The 23,274-nt window shown below is 50.3% G+C and overlaps 1 protein-coding gene across 4 annotated transcripts in view; it reads left to right on the top strand.

The window, feature by feature from the left end:
* The window catches only part of LOC139280197 (sperm-specific sodium:proton exchanger-like), a 654,445-nt gene that overhangs the window by 282,062 nt on the left and 349,109 nt on the right, over positions 1-23,274 (top strand). For all 4 annotated transcript variants that reach the window (XM_070899784.1, XM_070899786.1, XM_070899785.1 and 1 more), the window contains one exon: positions 22,002-22,151. In XM_070899784.1, coding sequence (XP_070755885.1) covers positions 22,002-22,151 — 150 coding nt within the window. The remainder of the gene's footprint in view (positions 1-22,001; positions 22,152-23,274) is intronic.

The raw sequence follows: 23,274 nt of genomic DNA, 5'->3' as shown, positions 1-23,274 counted from the left end.
TATTGTTTACTATTGTTAGCATAAAAAGAAACCAGTTTTGAGATTATCTGAAAGTTCAGATACTGGGATATGTCAGTGTACCAATGGCATCTCTACTTAATCATTCCTTATCTACTGACTGACTCTTCTAATTTACCACTAACTCGGTCTGTTCCAATTGTCAATCCAAAGACCCTATCACACATTCAGGGAAAATCCTTTCTAAAAAAAGGATTAAAAACATGCAGATCAGAAGCTTCACTTGCAGAGAACTTTCATCTGTGGATATTTCGTTTTAATTTTGTGCACAAACAATGTACATGGCTTGTGGCCAGGAGTCCGGTGCAAATGACCGAGTGCAGAGAAGCTGGGCCATCACTTGTAACTTGGGTGAGGCTGCTACAGTATAAAAGTAAACTGGTCTGCAGAGCACAGAGCAGTCTGCACAGTGCGGCATTAAACGGAGTGCACTTAAACAGAGTATTTTATTTGGGAAGTTGTAAAGAGTGGGAATTCGGAGAAGGTGAGGAAGGATTTGCTACTTGTAGTGCTTTGTGTTACAAGCAGATATTTAATTTCACTGCCCATAACTTAATCTAGATCAATTAAGTAGTCAAAAAACTAACCTGTAGACTATGTTACTTAAATACAAATTTAAGTACATTTAATTAAATAGAACAAGGTCATATAGGGATGGCAATGCAGATGTTGTGCCATAACTGCAGCATGTCGGAGTTTGTGGAAAGCATTGTGATCCCGGACAATCAGTAAATGCCTGCATCTTGAGAAACTTCAGCTCAGAGTTGTTGAGCTGGAGTCTGAGGTGTAGACATTGCGAGGTATCAGGGAGGGGGAGTGTTACCTGGACACTTTGATTCAGGAGGCAGTCACACCCCTTAGATTAGGTAGTGGTACAGGTCTGGTTAGTGGTCAGGGACAGGAGGGTATAACTGCAACTCAGGCTGGTAAGGGGACCCCAGATGCAGTGCTGGAGGAGCCTCAGCATTTGTCCTTATCCAACGGGAATAAGGTTTGTTGCCTGTTTGGATGAGGCAAAAGCCTGCAGGATGAATGAACAAGCTGACCATGGCACCATGATGCAGGAGGCCATTCAAGTGGGGGGAGTGAAAGGGAATGTAGTTGTGGTAGGAGACAGTATAGTCAGAGGGGTAGATACTGTTTTCTGCAGCCGCGAGCGGGAGCTCCAAAGGTTGTGTTGCCTGCCTGGTGCCAGGGTTAAAGACATCTCCTCACGGCTGGAGAAGAACTTGGAGTGGGAAGAGGAGGGTCAAGTTGTTGTGGTCCACGTAGGAACCAACGGCATAGGTAGAACTAGGAATGAGGTTCTGCTGAGAGAGTTTGAGGAATTGGGGTCCAAATTAAAAAGCAAAACCTCAAAGGTAATAATCTCTGGATTGCTACCTGAGCCACACTCCAATTGGCATAGGGACAAGCAGATCAGAATGTTACATGCGGCTCTGGGAGGTAGGGGTTTTACTTTATGGGGCACTGGTAAAGTACTGGGGAAAGAGGGAGCTGTTCCGTTGGGACGGGCTCCACTTAAACTGGGCTGGAACTAGTGTTCTGGCAAATCGGATAATTAGGGCAGTAGACAGGGTGTGAAACTAATGAAGTGAGGATGTAAGGTACAGAGAGAGTAACAAAGGTAATAGGGCATCAGTGACTAAGGTGATATCAGGGAAAAATAGAAAAAAGTCAGAGCTAAAGGCACTATTTTTGAATGCGCAAAGCATTCGCAACAAAATAGATGAATCAATAGCATAGATAGAAATTAATGGGTTTGATCTAATAGCCCTTACAGAGACGTGGTTGCAAAGTGACCAAGGTTGGGAACTAAATATTCCAGGATACTTAACTTTTCGAAGAGATAGGCAAACTGGAAAAGGAGGAGGGGTAGCTCTGATAATGAAGAATGGGATAAAGACAGTAAAGAGAAAGGATCTTAGCTCTGAAAATCAAGAAGTAGAATCAGTTTGGGTGGAGCTAAGAAATAGCAAGGAGCAGAAACATTGGTGGGAGTTGTTTATAGGCCCCAAACAGTAGTTGTAATGTAGGGCAGAGTATAAATCAGGAAATTAGAGGCGCACGTAACAAGGGTATTACAGTAATCATGGGGTCGTTAATCTACATATAGATTGTGCAAATCAAATTTCCAGTGATAGTGTGGAAGACAAATTCCACAAGATGGTTTTGGAGATCAGTATGTTCAGGAACAGTAGGGAGCAGGCAATTTTAGATCTAGCATTGTGATTGGGATTACGGAGACGTGGCTCCAGGATGATCAGGGCTGGGAACTCAACATCCAGGGGTATTCAACATTCAGGAAGGATAGAATAAAAGGAAAAGGAGGTGGGGTAGCATTGCTGGTTAAAGAGGAGATTAATGCAATAGTTAGGAAAGACATTAGCTTGGATGATGTGGAATCTATATGGGTAGAGCTGCAGAACACTAAAGGGCAAAAATCGTTAGTGGGAGTTGTGTACAGACCTCCAAACAGTAGTAGTGATGTTGGGGAGGGCATCAAACAGGAAATTAGGAGTGCATGCAATAAAGGTGCAGCAGTTATAATGGGTGACTTTAATATGCACATAGATTGGGCCAGCCAAACTGGAAGCAATACGGTGGAGGAGGATTTCCTGGAGTGCATAAGGGATGGTTTTCCAGACCAATATGTCGAGGAACCAACTAGGGGGGCGGCCATCTTAGACTGGGTGTTGTGTAATGAGAGAGGATTAATTAGCAATCTCATTGTGCGAGGCCCCTTGGGGAAGAGTGACCATAATATGGTGGAATTCTGCATTAGGATGGAGAATGAAACAGTTAATTCAGAGACCATGGTCCAGAACTTAAAGAAGGGTAACTTTGAAGGTATGAGGCATGAATTGGCTAAGATAGATTGGCTAATGATACTTAAGGGGTTGACTGTGGATGGGCAATGGCAGACATTTAGAGACCGCATGGATGAATTACAACAATTGTACATTCCTGTCTGGCGTAAAAATAAAAAAGGGAAGTTGGCTCAACCGTGGCTATCTAGGGAAATCAGGGATAGTATTAAAGCCAAGGAAATGGCATACAAATTGGCCAGAAATAGCAGCGAACCTGGGGACTGGGAGAAATTTAGAACTCAGCAGAGGAGGACAAAGGGTTTGATTAGGGCAGGGAAAATGGAGTACGAGAAGAAGCTTGCAGGGAACATTAAGGCGGATTGCAAAAGTTTCTATCGGTATGTAAAGAGAAAAAGGTTAGTAAAGACAAACGTAGGTCCCCTGCAGTCAGAATCAGGGGAAGTCATAACGGGGAACAAAGAAATGGCAGACCAATTGAACAAGTACTTTGGTTCAGTATTCACTAAGGAGGACACAAACAACCTTCCGGATATAAAAGTGGTCAGAGGGTCTAGTAAGGAGGAGGAACTGAGGGAAATCTTTATTAGTCGGGAAATTGTGTTGGGGAAATTGATGGGATTGAAGGCCGATAAATCCCCAGGGCCTGATGGACTGCATCCCAGAGTACTTAAGGAGGTGGCCTTGGAAATAGCGGATGCATTGACAGTCATTTTCCAACATTCCATTGACTCTGGATCAGTTCCTATCGAGTGGAGGGTAGCCAATGTAACCCCACTTTTTAAAAAAGGAGGGAGAGAAAGCAGGGAATTATAGACCGGTCAGCCTGACCTCAGTAGTGGGTAAAATGATGGAATCAATTATTAAGGATGTCATAGCAGCGCATTTGGAAAATGGTGACAGATCCAAGTCAGCATGGATTTGTGAAAGGGAGATCATGCTTGACAAATCTTCTGGAATTTTTTGAGGATGTTTCCAATAAAGTGGACAATGGAGTACCAGTTGATGTGATATATTTGGACTTTCAGAAGGCTTTCGACAAGGTCCCACACAGGAGATTAATGTGCAAAGTTAAAGCACATGGGATTGGGGGTAGTGTGCTGACGTGGATTGAGAACTGGTTGTCAGACAGGAAGCAAAGAGTAGGAGTAAATGGGTACTTTTCGGAATGGCAGGCAGTGACTAGTGGGGTACCGCAGGGTTCTGTGCTGGGGCCCCAGTTGTTTACATTGTACATTAATGATTTAGACGAGGGGATTAAATGTAGTATCTCCAAATTTGCGGATGACACTAAGTTGGGTGGCAGTGTGAGCTGCGAGGAGGATGCTATGAGGCTGCAGAGTGACTTGGATAGGTTAGGTGAGTGGGCAAATGCGTGGCAGATGAAGTATAATGTGGATAAATGTGAGGTTATCCACTTTGGTGGTAAAAACAGAGAGACAGACTATTATCTGAATGGTGACAGATTAGGAAAAGGGAAGGTGCAACGAGACCTGGGTGTCATGGTACATCAGTCATTGAAGGTTGGCATGCAGGTACAGCAGGCGGTTAAGAAAGCAAATGGCATGTTGGCCTTCATAGCGAGGGGATTTGAATACAGGGGCAGGGAGGTGTTGCTACAGTTGTACAGGGCCTTGGTGAGGCCACACCTGGAGTATTGTGTACAGTTTTGGTCTCCTAACTTGAGGAAGGACATTCTTGCTATTGAGGGAGTGCAGCGAAGATTCACCAGACTGATTCCCGGGATGGTGGGACTGACCTATCAAGAAAGACTGGATCAACTGGGCTTGTATTCACTGGAGTTCAGAAGAGTGAGAGGGGACCTCATAGAAACGTTTAAAATTCTGACGGGTTTGGACAGGTTGGATGCAGGAAGAATGTTCCCAATGTTGGGGAAGTCCAGAACCAGAGGTCACAGTCTAAGGATAAGGGGTAAGCCATTTAGGACCGAGATAAGGAGAAACTTCTTCACCCAGAGAGTGGTGAACCTGTGGAATTCTCTACCACAGAAAGTAGTTGAGGCCAATTCACTAAATATATTCAAAAGGGAGTTAGATGAAGTCCTTACTACTCGGGGGATCAAGGGGTATGGCGTGAAAGTAGGAAGGGGGTACTGAAGTTGCATGTTCAGCCATGAACTCATTGAATGGCGGTGCAGGCTAGAAGGGCTGAATGGTCTGCTCCTGCACCTATTTTCTATGTTTCTATGTTTCTATGAGAAAGGGTTAATTAATAGCCTTGTAGAAAGGGGTCTTTAGGGAAGAGTGACCATAATATGATATAATTTTTAATTAAGTTTGAAAATGATTTTGTTAAATCTGAAACTAGGGTTTTAAATCTAAACAAAGGAAACTACGTAGGTATAAGGGGCAAGTTGGCTAACTACATTAAAAGGTTTAACGGTAGACAAGCAATGACGAGCATTTAAAGAATTAATATATAATTAACAACAAACATACATGCCTTTAAGGCACAGAAACCCCACAGGGAAAGTGGTCAAACCGTCGCTAACAAGAGAAGTTAAAGATAGTATTAGATCAAACGGAGAGGCTTATAATGTTGCCAAAAAGAGTAGTCAGCCTGAGGATTGGGAGGGTTTTAGAATTCAGCAAAGGAGGACCAAGAAATTGATAAAGAAAGGGGAAAAAAATGAGAGTAAACTAGCAAGACACATAAAAACAGGCTGTAAAAGCTTCTATAGGTATGTAAAAAGGAAAAGATTAATGAAAGTAAATGTGGGTCCCTTACAGGCTGAGACAGGAGAAATTATAATGGGGAATAAGGAAATGGAAGAAGATGCAAAAAACCTCTCGGAAATAATGGAGAAGCAAGGGTCTAGCGAGAATGAGGAACTGAAAGAAATTAGTATTAATAAAAAAATAGTACTGGAGAAATTAATGGGACTGAAAGCCGATAAATCACTGTACCTGATGGCCTACATCCTAGGGTTTTGAAAGAGGTGGCTTTAGAGAGAGTGCATGCATTTGTTATCATCTTTCAAAATTCCATAGATTCTAGAACGGTTCCTGCAGATTGGAAGGTAGTAAATGTAACCCCGCTATTTCAGAAAGGAGGGAAAATAGGGAACTACAGACCAGTTAGCCTGACATCAGTAGTGGGGAAAATGCTAGAATCTATTATTAAGGACGTGGTAACAGGGCACTTAGCAAATAATAATAGGATTGGTCAGAGTCAACACGGATTTATGAAAGGGAAATCATGTTTGACAAAGAGTTTTTTGAGGTTGTAATTCACAGAATAGATAAGGGGGAACCAGTGGATGTGGTGTATTTGGATTTTAATGAGACGTTCGATACGGTGCCACACAAGAGGTTATTAAACAAAATTAGGGCTCATAGGATTGGGGGTAATATACTCTGATGGATTGAGGATTGGTTAACGGACAGAAAACAGAGAGTAGGAATAAATGGGTAATTCTCGGGTTGGCAGCCTGTAACTAGTGGGGTACCGCAAGGGCCTCAGCTAGTCACAATCTATATCAATGATTTGGATGAGGGGACCAAATTTTATGTATCCAAGTTAGCTGATGATACAAAGCTAGGTGGGAATGTAATTTGTGAGGAGGATGCAACAGAGACTTCAAGGGGATATGAACAGGCTAAGTGCATGGGCAAGAACATGGCAAATGGAATATAATGTGGAGAAATGTGAAGTTATCCACTTTGGTAGGAAAAATAGAAAAGCAGAGTATTTTTTAAATGGTGAGAGATTGGGAAATGTTGGTGTTCAGAGGGACCTGGGTGTCCTTGTACACCAATCACTGAAAATTAACATGCAGGTACAGCAAGCAATTAAGAAAGCCAATGGTATGTTGGCCTTTATTGCAAGAGGATATGACTATAAGACTAAAGATGTCTTACTGCAATTATATCGGGCCCTGGTGAGACCACACCTGGAGTACTGTGTACAGTTTGGGTCACCTTACCTAAGGAAGGATATACTCGCCATAGAGGGAGTGCAACAAAGGTTCACCAGACTGATTCCTGGGATGGGGGGATTGTCCTATGAGGAGAGATTGAGTAGACTAGGCCTATATTCTCTAGAGTGTCGAATAATGACAGGTAATCTTATTTAAACATACAAAATTCTTACAGGGCTTGACAAGGTAGTTGCAGGGAGGATGTTTCCCCCAGGCTGGGGAGTCTAGAACCAGGGGTCACAATCTCAGAATAAGGGGTTAGCCATTTAAAAATTCGGCATTTGCACTCCAAGAAGGAAGTGGAACGCTAAATCAAGCGCTGCACTTCCTTCCGGGAATGCAATGGGCAACAGGCGGGGGGATGGGGGCGGGGGGTGGCGGTGAGTGGAACACGCTGCACATTGGGCCACGCTGCACACTGGGGGCCATGTTGTACACTGAGGGCCGTGCCGCACACTGGGGGCCGTGCCGCACACTGGGGGCCGCGCCACACACTGGGGGCCGCGTCGCACATTGGGGGCCGCACCGTACGCAGGGGGCCGCGCCGCACACTGGGGGCCGCGCAGGGGGCCGCGTCGCCGCGCCGTACGCAGGGGGCCGCGTCGCACGCTGGGTGCCGCGCCGTACGCAAGGGGCCGCGCCGTACGCAGGGGGCCAGGCCGTACACTGGGGGCCGTTCTGTGCACTGGGCCGTGCTGTACACTGGGGGCCGTGCTGTACACTGGGCCGCGCTGCGCTGCTGCATTGAAAGGCTCCCCCTTCCCCCCCACCCCCACTTAAATGGAAGGGCCACCGCAGCAGGCTCTGCAAAGGGAAAACAACGTATCTAATCCACGATGGAAGCCGCGATTCCGCGAGATCAGCCCGATACTTGAGCAGAGTGCTGGACTGATCGATCACGGGTAGGAACCCATGAAAAAAGCTGCAAGAGAGAAGGTAAGGTTTTTTTTACTTTACTCAACCAGCTCGCCTTTAAGCATCATCTCCAAAGCGGCCAGCCGCCCAATGGACATCGGCTGCAGCTCTCGGAGTATTGGCCCGGCGCAGTCAGCCGCCCAATGGACATCGGCTGCAGCTCTCGGTGTATTGGCCCGGCGCAGTCAGCCGCCCAATGGACATCGGCTGCAGCTCTGTGTATTGGCCCGGCGCTGCTGCAGGTGGTGGACCACAATTTCGGGTTCAGAGCATTATCGGGCCGATGTACATGGCGATGATGTCACGATCTGTGGGGGAAGGAGATCGGGGCATCGTCACAAAGCTCACTCTGAATATGGTGGGAGTTACTGATCTCATTGCAAAACCATTTGTGCCCCATTATCGCCCCCAGGGAATGCTAACGGCAGGCGCAAAGGAACCCAATTTCGCCCTCTTGGACTCTTTGAGGTGAGGGATGATAGTACTTGGCACCCAGTGACAACATCAAATAGATTCATTGCAGGTTTAGCACCGTTAATAGAATATACAGCACAGAAACCAGCCATTCGGCCCAACCAGTCCATACCGACATTTATGTGCCATTCTAAATTCCTCCCAGTCTTCCTCATATAACTCTATTGACATAACTCTCTATTCCCTTCTCCCTCACATACTTATCTAGCTTCCCCTTAAATGCATCAATACTATTCGCCTCAACTACTTCATGTGGTACCGTGTTCCATATTCTCACCTCTCTTTGGGTAAAGATGTTTCTTCTGAATTCCCTATTTGATTTCTTGATGACTATCATAGTGGAATCACTTTTTGTGTTTATATATGCAGTGAAGCTTCTACCAGTCTGACCAACAATATGACTTAATTCCCAGCTCAGAAAAGTACCGTCTACTTTCATCTGTAGCCTTTTTATCCCAAAGTGGAACTTGCCGTTAGGGAAATTTACAGAAGTCCAGAAAGAACATAAGAACATAAGAATTAGGAACAGGAGTAGGCTATCTAGCCCCTCGAGCCTGCTCTGCCATTCAATAAGATCATGGCTGATCTGGTCGTGGACTCAGCTCCACTTACCCGCCCTCTCCCCGTAACCCTTAATTCCCTTACTGGTTAAAATTCTATCTATCTTTGACTTGAAAATATTCAATGAGCTAGCCTCAACTGCTTCCTTGGGCAGAGAATTCCACAGATTCACAACCCTCTGGGAAAAGAAATTCTTTCTCAACTCGGTTTTAAATTGGCTCCTCCGTATTTTGAGGCTGTGCCCCCTAGTTCTAGTCTCCCCTACCAATGGAAACAACCTCTCTGCCTCTATCTTGTCTATCCCTTTCATTATTTTAAATGGTTCTATAAGATCACCCCTCATCCTTCTGAACTCCAAGGAGCAAAGACCCAGTTTACTCAATCTATCATCATAAGGTAACCCCCTCATTTCTGGAATCAGCCTAGTGAAACGTCTCTGTACCCCTTCCAAAGCTAGTATATCCTTCCTTAAGTAAGGTGACCAAAACTGCATGCAGTACTCCAGGTGCGGCCTTACCAATACCTTATACAGTTGCAGCAAGACCTCCCTGCTTTTGTACTCCATCCCTCTCGCAATGAAGGCCAACATTCCATTCGCCTTCCTGATTACCTGTTGCACCTGGGCCAATTGTGGAGCAGTGGAGGCGTGGCCTAAACAGTTGGAGCTGTGAGCAGTGAGAGAAGGAGCTGCTGCTTTTGCTCCTGGCTGGGCCTGTGAATCAGCCCAGGAAGAGAAGGAAGGAAGGAAGGAAGGAAGGAAGGGGCTTCACCACCAACTTTCACCCAGAGGGAGAGGAGGAAAAAGCAGAAAACTTGAACAACTTCACCATTTCTACAAAGAGTTGGAGAGAGGGGGAAAGACCAACAACAACATCCAGTGTGGAAGGAGGGAGACTCTACCATTCTACAGGTGGGTGAATTGGTGCAGTCCCTAAAATACTTTGCTGTATCGGTGGGGGGAGGAAAGAAGACCAGTCGGGGGCCGGAACATCGCGGGGTGTGTGTGTGTGTGTGGAAGTGTGTGTGGGGGCCTTGCTTACAACTAGGCCCCACACACCTTTGAAGCACCCCTCCCCCATTGCCTAGCCTGGGATAGCTGGAGCTACCAGGCTGAAGAAACAATTAATCCACCCTAATTAACATCGTTGGGAGTGTGTGCCTGTGTGGCTCCAGCTGCACCAGGTGAAGACATCTTCTCCCCTCACCCGAAGACCACCCCAAAGACTATTTTTGTTTGCCATCTGGAGATTGCACCCACCCACAGCTGCGAGGGGAGACCTGCCCTCGCAGTTTCCTCCCTTCCCACCCCCCTCTCTCTTTCTCTGTTACTCTCTGTCTCTCCCCTCTCTCTCTGAGAGCCCTTTTCCTCCCAAATTGATTGGAAAAATATAAATCAATTAAGACAACTGAGCAGAGGGAGCAAGGCCCCTCCCCAATTGTCAACTAGGGGAGAGGTGTGCCTCATTAAGAGCTCCTCTGCTCAGTCTATTAAACGAGGCCATTTAAAGACCATTAAGGCCTGTGACTTTGGGGTGGGTGTAGCCCTTAAAGGGACCCCGTGATGGCGACCCCATCTACGCCGGTGGCAGGGCCAGCTAGGACTTATGTGCAGGTGGCATCCACATCCACGGCACCTCCTGCGCCACCTGCTGCCCTGCCACCATTCAGACTTATAACTACGAAACACGGGGTCAACAGCTACACTCACCCCACAATGACCATCGAGGAGTGCGTGCGGGCGATGGCTGGGGTAGTCGGCCCCTCGGCCATTGTCGCAGCCTCCAAGATGTCTGGGAAGGCCGTGTTCTTCCTGGGGTCGGAGCGGGCGGTGTCCCTGGCCATTGAAAAGGGGCTCACGGTGGGCGGGGCGTTCCTGCCGGTGGACCCTCTCGTGGCCACCGCGCAGAGGGTCATTCTATCAAACGTCCCGCCCTTTGTTCCCGCTGAGCTCCTCCTCCCTCACCTACACCAACTGGGGGAGGTAAGGTCGGGGATCAACCCCATACCGCTTGGCCTCAGGTAGAACAGCCTGCGCCTTGTGTTCTCCTTCCGCCGCCAGCTCTTTGTCCGGCTGGCGCGGGAAGAGACGACAGAGGGCAATTTTAATGTGGTGCACGAGGGGACTGCCTACCGCGTCTTTTGGACGTCGGACGGCGTGCGGTGCCATGCCTCCAAACCACCGAGGGCGGCCAAGGCTGGCGCCGCCGCCACCCCTCCCCCGAGTAGCGTCCGCGTGCCGGGAGCTGTGGGTGCGCGGGCATCGTCGGGGGCCTTTGTTTTCATGGCCTCCGGCGGGGGGGGAGGGAGAGCGTCCGGCCGGAAAGAAGGCGCGAAAGAAGGCGAAACATCTAGAGGCGGGTCCCCTTAGTGCACCAGACAAGCTGTTCACCGCGCTCGGCCCAACCCCGTCACCGGTGAGCGCGGGGTGCCCTGAGCCCGTGCCCGAGCCCTTGACTAATACCGCAGAGGGGTTCGGGCGCGGGCAAGATAAGAAAAAGGGGGGAGTGGAGCGGGAGGCCTCGGCAGACACGGGTGTCACCCTGTCTCCGTGCCCCCCCAGGAAAAAAAGGAGGCGCCGCTCCAATGAGGCGGGGGGGGGGAACAACATCCCTCCGCGGAGGAGTCGGTGCCCGCCGCGTGTCCCGCGTCCCCCACCGGCGCCCCCAAACTGCGCCGTAGGTACGAGGAATCTGTCCCCGGGGAGGGTGAGGCAGTCGAGGCTGCCCAGCCGCTGCCTCCCGGGGATGGCGTGAAAGATCTGCCTGTCGTGGGGGGCGTGGGGCCAGCGGAAGAATGCGTAGCCGCCGGGTCGAGCGTCCCGGGGACTGAGGCGGGCGGGGCCGAAAAGGCCGAACCGGAGCCCGCCCAGCCAATATCCAACTTCCCCCGGGATTTGCTCGATTCGGCAGAAATACAAAGTATTAACACTTTTAATGAATCTGTACACGCTGGGCCGGGGGGTGGCGGCGGGGAGGGGGAGGAACACCCACCCTCGCCCCCTACTTTGGAGCTGGAGCGCTTGGAGGGCCTGGGGATTTTCTATGGCCGGGTCTCTCCTTGTTCCCCGGTTCCTGGGGCGGAGGAGGAACCCCTTCCGCTGTCGCTTCCCGACCCAGCACCAATTCTAAAAGAGCCCAGTGGGGACTCCTCTGCCGACGATCCTGGGGGTGGGATCGGGGCAGAGCCAGGGCCAGATGGAGCGGCCGGGCCGTTTGCCGTCCCACGTGCGGTCGATGGGCCGGCTGCTAGCGGTGACCTCTCGGTGGAGGACGCGGGTGAAGATTTCGAGTCCATCGCCAGTGAGGCGGTGGATCACCTCGTGCCCGCCACTGAGTCCCCCCTCATTTCCGTAGAGGATCTCCGGGACTTTTTGGTCGAGAGCCAGGGTCGCCGCATCCGAGCCCATCTGGCCCGGGAAAGATGGTCCGAGCCGGGGCTGCTCATCGCTTCCGTCCGCGTCGCCGCTAAAACCATGGCTGCGGGCGGGCCCTTATCAAGGGCGCAAGGCTTTGAGCTGCGCCGGCTCAAAAAGTTCCTCGCTGGGCTGCTGAAGGAGTGGAGGTCAACAAAAGACTCCGCTCCCTCCCCCGCAATAGGTTAAGGTAGAGGTTGCACTATGCTTTTGCCATGAAGATAACCATAGCCAGCCTCAACATCAACGGCGGCAGAGGGGCACGTCGTAGATTTGACAATTTTTCGCTCCTGCGGGAGGGGAAATATGCGGTGTGCTTCCTGCAAGAAACCCACACCGTTCCGGGAGACGAAGCCACGTGGCTCCTGGAATGGCAAGTAGAGGTCCGCATGAGCCACCTCACCGCCACTTCTAGTGGGGTGGCCATCTTGCTGGGCCCACATTTTAAGCCGGAGATCTTGGGGGTCGAGGAGCCCATGCCAGGCCGCTTGCTGCACGTAACGGTTCGCCTGGGGGACGTGCCGCTCCATCTCGTGAACGTGTACGCCCCTCAGCCCGGCCCGCAGCAGGCGCGCTTCTTCGAAGAAGTGTCCGCTCTTTTTGGCTCCGTCGACGTCGGCGACTGCATTGTCCTCGAGGGGGATTTTAACTGCACCCTCGAGGCGAGGGACCGCTCCGGTGCCCCGCAGAGCATGACGGCAATGGAGAAGTTGAGGGACCTGGTCGGGTCCTTCGACTTGGTGGACGTCTGGCGAAATCTCCACCCCGACTCCAGCGCCTTTACTTGGGTGAGGCCTGGAGTTGGATGGTCCAGAGTCGACCGCCTTTGTGTGTCTCGGGCGTACGTTTCCTGCGTCCCGGTGGCCTCCATGCGGCCGGTGCCGTTTTCGGACCACCACCTGGTGTGGGCGGAGCTCGCTTCGCTCCGCGCGAGGACGGGGTCCGCGTACTGGCACTTTAACAACCGGCTGCTGGAGGACGTGCGGTTCCAGGACTCGTTCCGTCGATTCTGGGCCGACTGGAGAAGGAAGCAGGGGGCTTCCCCTCCTTGAGGCTATGGTGGGACGTGGGCAAGGCTCACGTCCACGTCTTCTGTCAAGAGTACGCGAGGGGGTCGACCAAGAGGCGGGTGGCCGGAGTCGGGCGCCTAGAAAAAGAGGTGCTCGACCTGGAATCCCGTCTCGGTCATGTCGTCGAGGACCCAGCCCTGCAGACAGTGTACGAAGCTAAGAAGGCCGCGCTGAAGGACCTGCAGCTCGTCGGGTCCCGAGGCGCGTTAGTGAGGTCGCGGATCCGGTTCCTGCGGGATCTGGACCGCAGCTCCCCCTTCTTCTACTCGCTGGAAAAAAGGCAGAGTGTCCGTAAGCAGCTCTTGACGCTGCTGGCCGACGACGGCTCTCTCGTCTCGGATCCGGAGGGCGTCAACAACAGGGCCCGTGAATATTACGGGGCTCTGTTCTCTCCGGATCCGTCCAGCGAGGAAGCGCATAGAGTTTTGTGGGAGGACCTGCCGAAAGTCAGCCCGGAGGGCGGTGAAAATTTGGAAGCTCCGCTAAGCCTGGCGGAGCTGACCGGTGCCCTCGACCGGCTCTCGAGGGGAAAATCCCCGGGGCTGATCGGGCTGACCGTGGAGTTCCACAGGGCGTTCTGGGACGTCCTGGGGAGCGACTACGCGCGGGTCCTGGGGGAAAGTCTGGCGACCGGGGAGATGCCCCTCTCTTGGCGCAGGGCAGTCATCGTCCTGCTGCCTAAGAAGGGCGATCTCCGCCTCCTTAAGAACTGGCGCCCGGTCTCCCTCCTCAGCACGGACTACAAAATCTTCGCCAGGGCGATGTCTGCTCGCCTTGGCACCGTGCTGGACCACATGATCCACCCTGACCAGTCCTACACGGTCCCGGGCCGGACAATCCACGATAACATCCATCTGGTCCGGGACCTCATCCATCATTCCCAGGAGGCTGGTCTGTCGGTCACCTTCCTATCTCACGACCAAGAGAAGGCGTTCGACAGAGTGGATCACGACTATCTGCTCGGAACTCTGCGCGCTTTCGGGTTCGGGACACATTTCGTCGCCCGTATCCGACTTTTGTACGCCGCCGCGGAGTGTCTGATTAAGGTTAACGGGTCCTTGACGGCGCCCCTTCGCTTTAGGAGAGGGGTGCGCCAGGGATGCCCCATGTCCAGCCAGTTATATGCCATCTGCGTGGAGCCTTTCCTGCGCCTCCTGCGGACGAGGTTGACGGGACTGGCTCTGCAAGGGCCGGGCGTGGAGGTCGTCCTCTCGGCTTACGCCGATGACCTGCGGAGGATGCGTGAGTGCCAGGAGATTTACTCGGCCGCATCCTCCGCCAGAATCACTGGGAAAAATGTTCCGGACTCCTGGTGGGTCAGTGGCGGGTGGACTCCCTGCCGGAGGAGCTCAGGCCTTTTGCCTGGAGCACGACCCTTCTCCTCTATCTGGGAGTCTACCTTAGCCCCGACGAGGAAGCCTGGCCGGCGAACTGGCAGGAGCTGGAGGCCAAGGTCGTCGCTCGCCTAGGGCGCTGGACAGGACTGCTCCGAGTGCTGTCCTACAGGGGTCGAACGCTAGTCATAAACCAGCTGGTGGTCGCAATGTTGTGGTACCGGCTGGTCACTTTGACCCCTCCCCCTGCGTTTGTCGCCAAGATACAGAAGAAGCTGGTGGACTTCTTCTGGAACAACAGGAAGCACTGGGTCTCTGCCGCGGTCTTGAGTCTCCCGCTTGAGGAAGGCGGTCAGTCGTTGGTGTGCGTCAGCGCCCAGCTTGCGACTTTCCGTCTTCAGACCCTGCAGAGATACCTTTACGTCGAGCCCCCTCCTAGGTGGTGTGCTCTGGCGATGTATTTCTTCCGCCAGCAGCGCGATCTCAATTACGACACGCAGCTCCTGTTTGTGAACTTGGGGGGTGTCAGGACCGCCCTCCAGGAGCTGCCTGTCTTTTACAAGGAACTCATCAGGGTCTGGAACAAAGTCTCCACCAAGCGCAGCTCTCCGCCGGCTGGAGTGGCGGCTGTCCTGCAGGAGCCGCTGCTCGGGAATCCGTACCTCCACGACCGAGGTTTTATGTGGCGGTCGGAAGAGAGGGCTGTGGCTGGTGAGGTGACCAGGGTCAGGGACCTGCTCGATGGCGGAGGAGCGGGCTGGATGGCGCCAGGCACCCTGGCGCGGCGCCTAAATTCAGCCAACGTCTGCCGCGCGGCCGAAGCCATCGAGTCGCTAAAAACAGCTTTGGGCCCTGACTCTGTTAGGTGCATCGAGGAGGCTCAAGCACATGGGGAGATCCCGTCCGAACTGACCCCCGTCCGGACGGAATTCCTCATCGGCGCCAAACCCCGGAACCTCCCTCGGGAGCCGGCGCCTCACAACTTGAGCCGCCTCGAGGAAATCCCCTCCGTGCCTTTCAGTTCCACGCGGAGGGGTTTCCTGTACGGGCTGCTCCTGCACACTCTCAACTTTGCCATCCTCGCCGGCCGTCCGGACGTGCCATGGCGTACCATCTTGCCGTCCGGAGAAGGCGGGGGTCCCCGATGGAGGGCACTCTATGCGGGAGTCCTCCCATTATTCATCGGGGACTTGGCCTGGAGGGTGGTGCACGGAGCAGTGCCGTGCAACAAATTTTTAAGCCGGTTCACGGACTCCCAGGCCGCCTGCAATTTCTGCGGTCTGGAAGAGTCCGTGTTCCATGTTTTTATGGAATGCACGAGGTTGCAGCCCCTGTTTTATTATTTAAAGGGGCTGCTCCTGAAATTCTGGCTGCACTTCAGTCCCACTCTCCTGATCTTTGGGCACTCTGTGCAGAGGGGAGCGGGTAGGTCCGAGGGCCTCCTCGTAGGACTGCTCCTGGGCACGGCCAACGGTGCCATCAGCCGGTCCAGGCAGCGGGCGGTCGAGGGGGTCGTTCAACCTGACTGCCTGCCTCTCTTCCGCGCGTACATCCTCGCCAGGGTGTCCTTGGAGATGGAGCACGCGGTGTCCACCGGTACGCTCGCGGCTTTCCGCGAGAGGTGGGCACCGGAGGGACTGGAGTGCATCGTCACGCCCGGCAACCAAATTTTAATTTGATTTTATGTTTTAAAGTTTAATTTGTTTTAATTGCCGGTGCTTTTAGTGTCCCCCTCCCCTTTTATAGGGGGCACTGGAGGAAAAGATTTGATTTTAGTGCCCAAAAAAAAAACCAAAAAAAAAAGAAAAACACAAAAAAAAACACAAAAAAGAAAAAAAAGGGCCTTGTAAATGTCTGGTGTGTCATCCAGGGCGGGTGGCACGGTTTAATGTTTATGTTTTTTCAGGTAAACTCCAAAAGAGTTTCATGCACAAGGACCCCCAGGTCCCTCTGCACTGCAGCATGTTGTAATTTCTCCCCATTCAAATAATATTCCCTTTTACTGTTTTTTTTCCCAAGGTGGATGACCTCACACTTTCCGACATTGTATTCCATCTGCCAAACCTTAGCCCATTCGCTTAACCTATCCAAATCTCCTTGCAGCCTCTCTGAGTCGTCTACACAACCCACTTTCCCACTAATCTTAGTGTCATCTGCAAATGTTGTTGCACTACACTCTGTCCCCTCTTCTAGGTCATCTATGTATATTGTAAACAGTTGTGGTCCCAGCACTGATCCCTGTGGCACACCACTAACCACTGATTTCCAACCGGAAATGGACCCATTTATCCCGATTCTCTGCTTTCTGTTCGCCAGCCAATTCTCTATCCATGCTAATACATTTCCTCTGACATAGAAACATAGAAACATAGAAAATAGCTGCAGGAGTAGGCCATTCGGCCCTTCTAGCCTGCACCGCCATTCAATGAGTTCATGGCTGAACATTCAACTTCAGTACCCCATTCCTGCTTTCTCGCCATACCCCTTGATCCCCCTAGTAGTAAGGACCTCATCTAACTCCTTTTTGAATATATTTAGTGAATTGGCCTCAACAACTTTCTGTGGTAGAGAATTCCACAGGTTCACCACTCTCTGGGTGAAGAAGTTCCTCCGCATCTCGGTCCTAAATGGCTTACCCCTTATCCTTAGACTGTGACCTCTGGTTCTGGACTTCCCCAACATTGTGAACATTCTTCCTGCATCTAACCTGTCTAACCCCGTCAGAATTTTAAACGTTTCTATGAGGTCCCCTCTCATTCTTCTGAACTCCAGTGAATACAAGCTCAGTTGATCCAGTCTTTCTTGATAGGTCAGTCCCGCCATCCCGGGAATCAGTCTGGTAAACCTTCGCTGCACTCCCTCAATACTCCGCGTACCTTTATCTTCTGCAGTAACCTTTTGTGTGGCACCTTATCGAATGCCTTTTGGAAATCTAAATACACCACATCCATCGGTCCACCTCTATCCACCATGCTCGTTATATCCTCAAAGAATTCCAGTAAGTTAGTTAAACATGATTTCCCTTTCATGAATCCATGCTGCGTCTGCTTGATTGCACTATTCCTATCTCGATGTTCCGCTATTTCTTCCTTAATGATAGTTTCAAGCATTTTCCCCACTACAGATGTTAAACTAACCGGCCTATAGTTACCTGCCTTTTGCCTGCCCCCTTTTTTAAACAGAGGCGTTACATTAGCTTGCTGTTCCTGCTTCCTCAGCCATCTGTGATTCACCACTGTTTTGCCCTCCTCCAAGTGGGGGTAACATCCAACTGTCCCATGGTAAGTGGCTGTCGATTTGATCAGATCTAAAGACGTTGAGGCATCAGAAAGGGTCCCATTTCAACCTCCAGGGAGATAGTTTTCTCAAACCTGCCCAAGGATTCTAGACATAACATCAAGGTGAAAAGTTCACTGGAGTCAGTAAAGTTGCCACTGGCAACCGGAGTTAGAGGCTGCTGAAAATGGCCACAACACTAACGGAGCAAAATTCATCTGGGGGATGAAGATTGTTGGCACGGCGCTTACCTGCCATGAATGCTGATCTGGTAGTGTTGCTGGAGACATTCAAGCCAAAGTTTGTGTGCAGGTGCAGCATTCGAACCACGCACAGTCTCTGAAAGCGAAGCTGTGGAACTCGCAAGAAATTGTGGGCAATGAAGAGGCTTGAGAATTAAATGGACCATGCGCACTGATGTAATTCAAATGAAAATGAAGTGAAACCATGCAGTTTTCAGCCCTTTCTGCCCTTTTAAAAAATATTCAACATTAAAAACAAGTGCCAAACGTGAATATTCAACTCTTAAAGCTGAATTCCCTTCGTAACCTCAAAAAATAGGAAAAATGCATCAGCACTAACAAGCCAGGGAAGGGGCACCCAGGGTTCACATGCAGCACTGCAGCTTTGTGCAGTTGATCAACACTGCAAGACAGGCCCTCTACTCACAGGGGCCAGTTGACCCTCCAGACAGCACGATGTGGGAGTATATCATCGAGGCCATCACTGCCAACAGCGTCGGCCCCACCACCTTGCTCCAGTGCCCAAAGAAGCTTTATGACCTCAGACCACTGGTCAAGTTCAGTGAATGCATCTTCAAAAGCCATCTCCTACCAACTGCACCACTAGCCTCACACACTGCTTAATGCACGACCCCCACCCCCAATCACTCACCTACCAACAATCTGCACCAATCACGAGGCACATCTCCCAATCCTAGTCTCACCTTATGCCCTTGGAGGAGAAGGTGCAGGCCGTTCTTGGCAGAGGCATGTCTGAGTCCTTGGCCAGTGGCTGGGCTGAAAGGATACATGATGCTGGTATCCTCAGAAGTTATCCTCCTTCGGGCATGAACCTTATGCTTTCCTACCCTCCCATCACCACAACTTTACCCTTGTGCCAAAAGGTTACTGCAGAAGATAGAGGTATGCGGAGTCAGAGGAAATGTATTAGCATGGATAGAGAATTGGCTGGCGAACAGAAAGCAGAGAGACGGGATAAATGGGTCCTTTTCGGGTTGGAAATCGGTGGTTAGTGGTGTGCCACAGGGATCGGTGCTGGGACCACAACTGTTTACAATATACATAGATGATTTGGAAGAGGGCACAGAGTGTAGTGTAACAAAATTTGCAGATGACACAAAGATTAGTGGGAAAGCGGGTTCTGTAGAGGACTCAGAGAGGCTGCAAAGAGATTTAGATAGGTTAAGTGAATGGGCTAAGGTTTGGCAGATGGAATACAATGTCGGAAAGTGTGAGGTCATCCACCTTGGGGAAAAAACACAGTAAAAGGGAATATAATTTGAATGGTGAGAAATTACAACATGCTGAGGTGTAGAGGGACCTGGGGGTCCTTGTGCATAAATCCCAAAAAGTTAGTTTGCAGGTGCAGCAGGTAATCAGAAAGGCGAATGGAATGTTGGCCTTCATTGCGAGAGGGATGGAATACAAAAGCAGGGAGGTCCTGCTGCAACTGTACAGGGTATTGGTGAGGCCGCACCTGGAGTACTGCATGCAGTTTTGGTCACCTTACTTAAGGAAGGATATACTAGCTTTGGAGGGGGTACAGAGACGATTCACTAGGCTGATTCCGGAGATGAGGGGGTTACCTTATGATGGTAGATTGAGTAGACTGGGTCTTTACTCCTTGGAGTTCAGAAGGATGAGGGGTGATCTTATAGAAACATTTAAAATCATGAAAGGGATAGACAAGATAGAGGCAGAGAGGTTGTTTCCACTGGTAGGGGAGACTAGAACTAGGGGGCACAGCCTCAAAATATGGGGGAACCAATTTAAAACCGAGTTGAGAAGGAATTTCTTCTCCCAGAGGGTTGTGAATCTGTGGAATTCTCTGCCCAAGGAAGCAGTTGAGGCTAGCTCATTGAATGTATTCAAGTCACAGATAGATAGGTTTTTAACCAATGAGGGAATTAAGGGTTACGGGGAGCGAGCGGGTAAGTGGAGCTGAGTCCACGGCCAGATCAGCCATGATCTTGTTGAATGGCGCTGCAGGCTCGAGGGGCTAGATGGCCTACTCCTGTTCCTAATTCTTATGTTCTTATGTACCTTCCTCATTTCACACACCAATGAAATGTAGCCTGCCCAGCCAGTGGGTGACCAAAAAGTAGGAGAGGAGAGTGAAGAAGAACATAAAGAATATGATTGGTTTGACATTCCCAGCCATCACCTCAATGTCACCCAGAAAGGACATTTGCAGTGTCCCCCACTGAAAGTCAGCAGCCTTCAGGCAGCCGTGCTGCAGCCCCTGGGATGACATCAGTAGGATAGGCAAATGCCCACTCAAGACAGTCACTAAGAGAATACATACGGGTGATGAGTTGATTTCTTGATGTCACATTGGATGGATAGACGTAGATTGGAAAGTTTGCTTTGTGGTGGCTTTTATTTCAGCATCATGGCCAAGAGGACGTTGTGCTGGTCAGTTACAATGGAAGGCAAGGTGTAGGACAAATGTTGAACCGAGAACTGGGACCACAGGCGGATGATTCTATCCAGGATATCTCAGCCACAAAGAGGCTGTCTGGGATGTATCCTTCTGTCTGATTCCTCCTCTTCAGCTGGTCAGGTTCACGACCTAAGACCAGAACTCAGTTGATGCGTGACCTGATGAGTATTTGCAGCATGTTCTGTCTTCTCAAAGGCCTTCATTTACCATCCAAGCCCTTGCAAGTGTTCAAACACTTAAAAAAAACTTTTCACATCTATTGCAGCAAGCCAGCACTTCAATAAAATCAAACAAAGCCAGTCCAAAACCTTAAATCCAAACTTACCAGAACGATGTGCGTGTCCCTTTAAGAGGTGCAGAAATCACCACTGTTAGCCTGCTTGCACGCTAGGTTAACTTGGTGTGCTTAGGACCCAGCGCTGAATTCAGCACTAGGGTTGAAGTTCATGCTTTTGATGTCACAATGCTGCCATCTTGTTGGAGATGGCACTGCCGGTTACCAGCAGTGCAGAGGTAGGGCCAAAACGGCAGCCGCCACGGGATCCACCAGCAGTTGGCGAAAGAGCTACAGAGTGGTGCTAAGGCCACAAATTTCTCGCGCCTATTGTTTAGTGAAGTGCAGAAACTGTTCATGATTGGGCTGTCAAAGACGTTCCAGGCCTGGAGAATTCAGAGGCTTACTCCCATTACCTTGTAGTCATCAACATTATGGGATGATTCTGGTCCATCCTGCATCATCGTCAGGGTACTAAATGAGACAGATCATACCTCTGGTAGGTAATCTAAATTTCTGTACTTCACCAAGCCCCAAAGTAAGTTGGAGAAAGTCTATTGTTCAGAAGATTAAACTGGCTAATGGGAGGGGAGATGTAACCATTTTGTTCTACTTGCTGACTCATAATATTACTGCCCAGTTTAAATGAACCAACAGGAAGAGGGACCTAGGAGTTAGGTATAAATTCTTAAAATGTAAGACATCCATTTCTGAAGTAAATGAGGTATAGAGGCAATGCCACCAGAACCGTGGCTCCAAAGGCACTGCATACATCTGCAGCAAACGTTAATGTTCATGATAACGTTAATAAGTCAGTTCATGAACTATTCTAGTGAATCTGTAGCTGCATGGTGCATAAAAGACTGGGAGTGTCTTGAGGGCTGGAATGTTGGGTACAAACAGATAATGAAGAATTCTAGCTGCCTGGGAGGCATCAACATTTTTGTTAAATGTACTGTGGTACTAAGTTTTCATTGATGAAAGCCTCCTCAAATGTGGGTACTTAAGGATGGCCCAGTAATGAGAGGACTTACTGTGCCCTAATTGCTTTTTGCTTGCATTTACCTGCTTTTGCAGACCAATATGGAGTAGGTTCAAGCCTCAACATGTAATAATATGGTATCACAATGACTTATGATGGATCGAACAACACAAACCACATTATTGGCCCCATAAAATAACTAACATGCACAATTTGTGTGTTTATTTTTCAGATTATGATACCAACCTTCATCCATCTTCTCAACAAGCAGATTAACAAACAACTAAGCTTTGGATATGATATTGGAAAAGGATACGTAGTGGGAGAAGAAGCTATTAGAAATCTTATTGATCACATTTCTGACCAAAAAGTGATCTCTCAGGTAATGCAGTAGGAATATATTCTGAGGATATGAGACTACTTTGAAGTCGTTGGATAAATTAATAACTAAAGTGAAATAGTCTTTTGCAATTTCTACCTGTATGATTTATTACCTTGCACAATTAAGAATTACTAACAAACAATACTGCGGGGAGGGGGGGGGGGGTCAGGAACTTGTTGGGGGAAGGTCATGAATCCATGGGAAGGGAACTTGGGCGGGGGGAGGGAAGAGGTCAGAAACCAAGTGGGGCGGTGGGTGGGGTGGGGGAGGAGTGGGGGACGGTCAGAAACCGAGGGGTGGAGGAGTGGGGGAAGGTCAGGAACTTGGGCAGGGGGAAAATGTCAGAAACTTGGGGTGGGGTGGGGGGAGGTGGTAGGTCAGGTAATTGGGCAGTGGGGGGTGGGGGCAGGAACTTGTTTGGGGGTGTTGGGAGAAGGTGTTAACCCATGAGAGTGAGCCCTGTCTGCTCCAAGTGAGCTGTTCTGTCTGGAGTCGGCAGTCAGAACGGCTCGAATTGCACTTTGCAAAGTCACTGATTACGTAGGCAGGGTGGTTTTAATACACATTCCAGATAAACTGCTGGGTGTGCCTTATCCTCCAAGGGGACCAATCAGCAATCAGGTCTTATGATTAAGGGGACCCAATCAGAGCTTTAGGTGTGACAAATAAACACGTCCATATTCCGTGACAGAGGGATGGTATGATGGGGATGTTGTGAACAACAGGGATCTGGAGTTTCATTCATTGGAATCAAGAGTCTGATGAGGCATTCACGGACAGAGGGATTGGCTGCCTGCCTCCTCTATGCCTCCTCGTCCTCTTCATTTTGCTCCTCCTCTCCCTTGTCCTCGTCCTGAGGTGGCCCCACAAAACCTGCTCGCAAGGGCTGTGCCCTCGTGAAAAGCCAAGTTATGAAGCATGCAGCAGACTACAACGAAATGGGACAGCCACTCCAGCATGTACGGGAGGGCTCCTCCCCAGCGAACATAGCAGCGGAACACGTGTTTGGGTTGCAAAAGTGAGTCATCAGCCAGGTGCATAGCGGATAGCCCTTGTCTTAGAGCCGCCACCCTCTAGTTTGCTGTGGTGACTGGAAGACTGTTAACACTTCGAACTGATGCTG

The sequence above is a fragment of the Pristiophorus japonicus genome, chromosome 14 (assembly GCF_044704955.1).
Source record: "Pristiophorus japonicus isolate sPriJap1 chromosome 14, sPriJap1.hap1, whole genome shotgun sequence".
NCBI lineage: Eukaryota > Metazoa > Chordata > Chondrichthyes > Pristiophoridae > Pristiophorus > Pristiophorus japonicus.
Note: the sequence above shows the minus strand (reverse complement) of the source record. Positions and strands in the feature narration are given on the sequence as shown.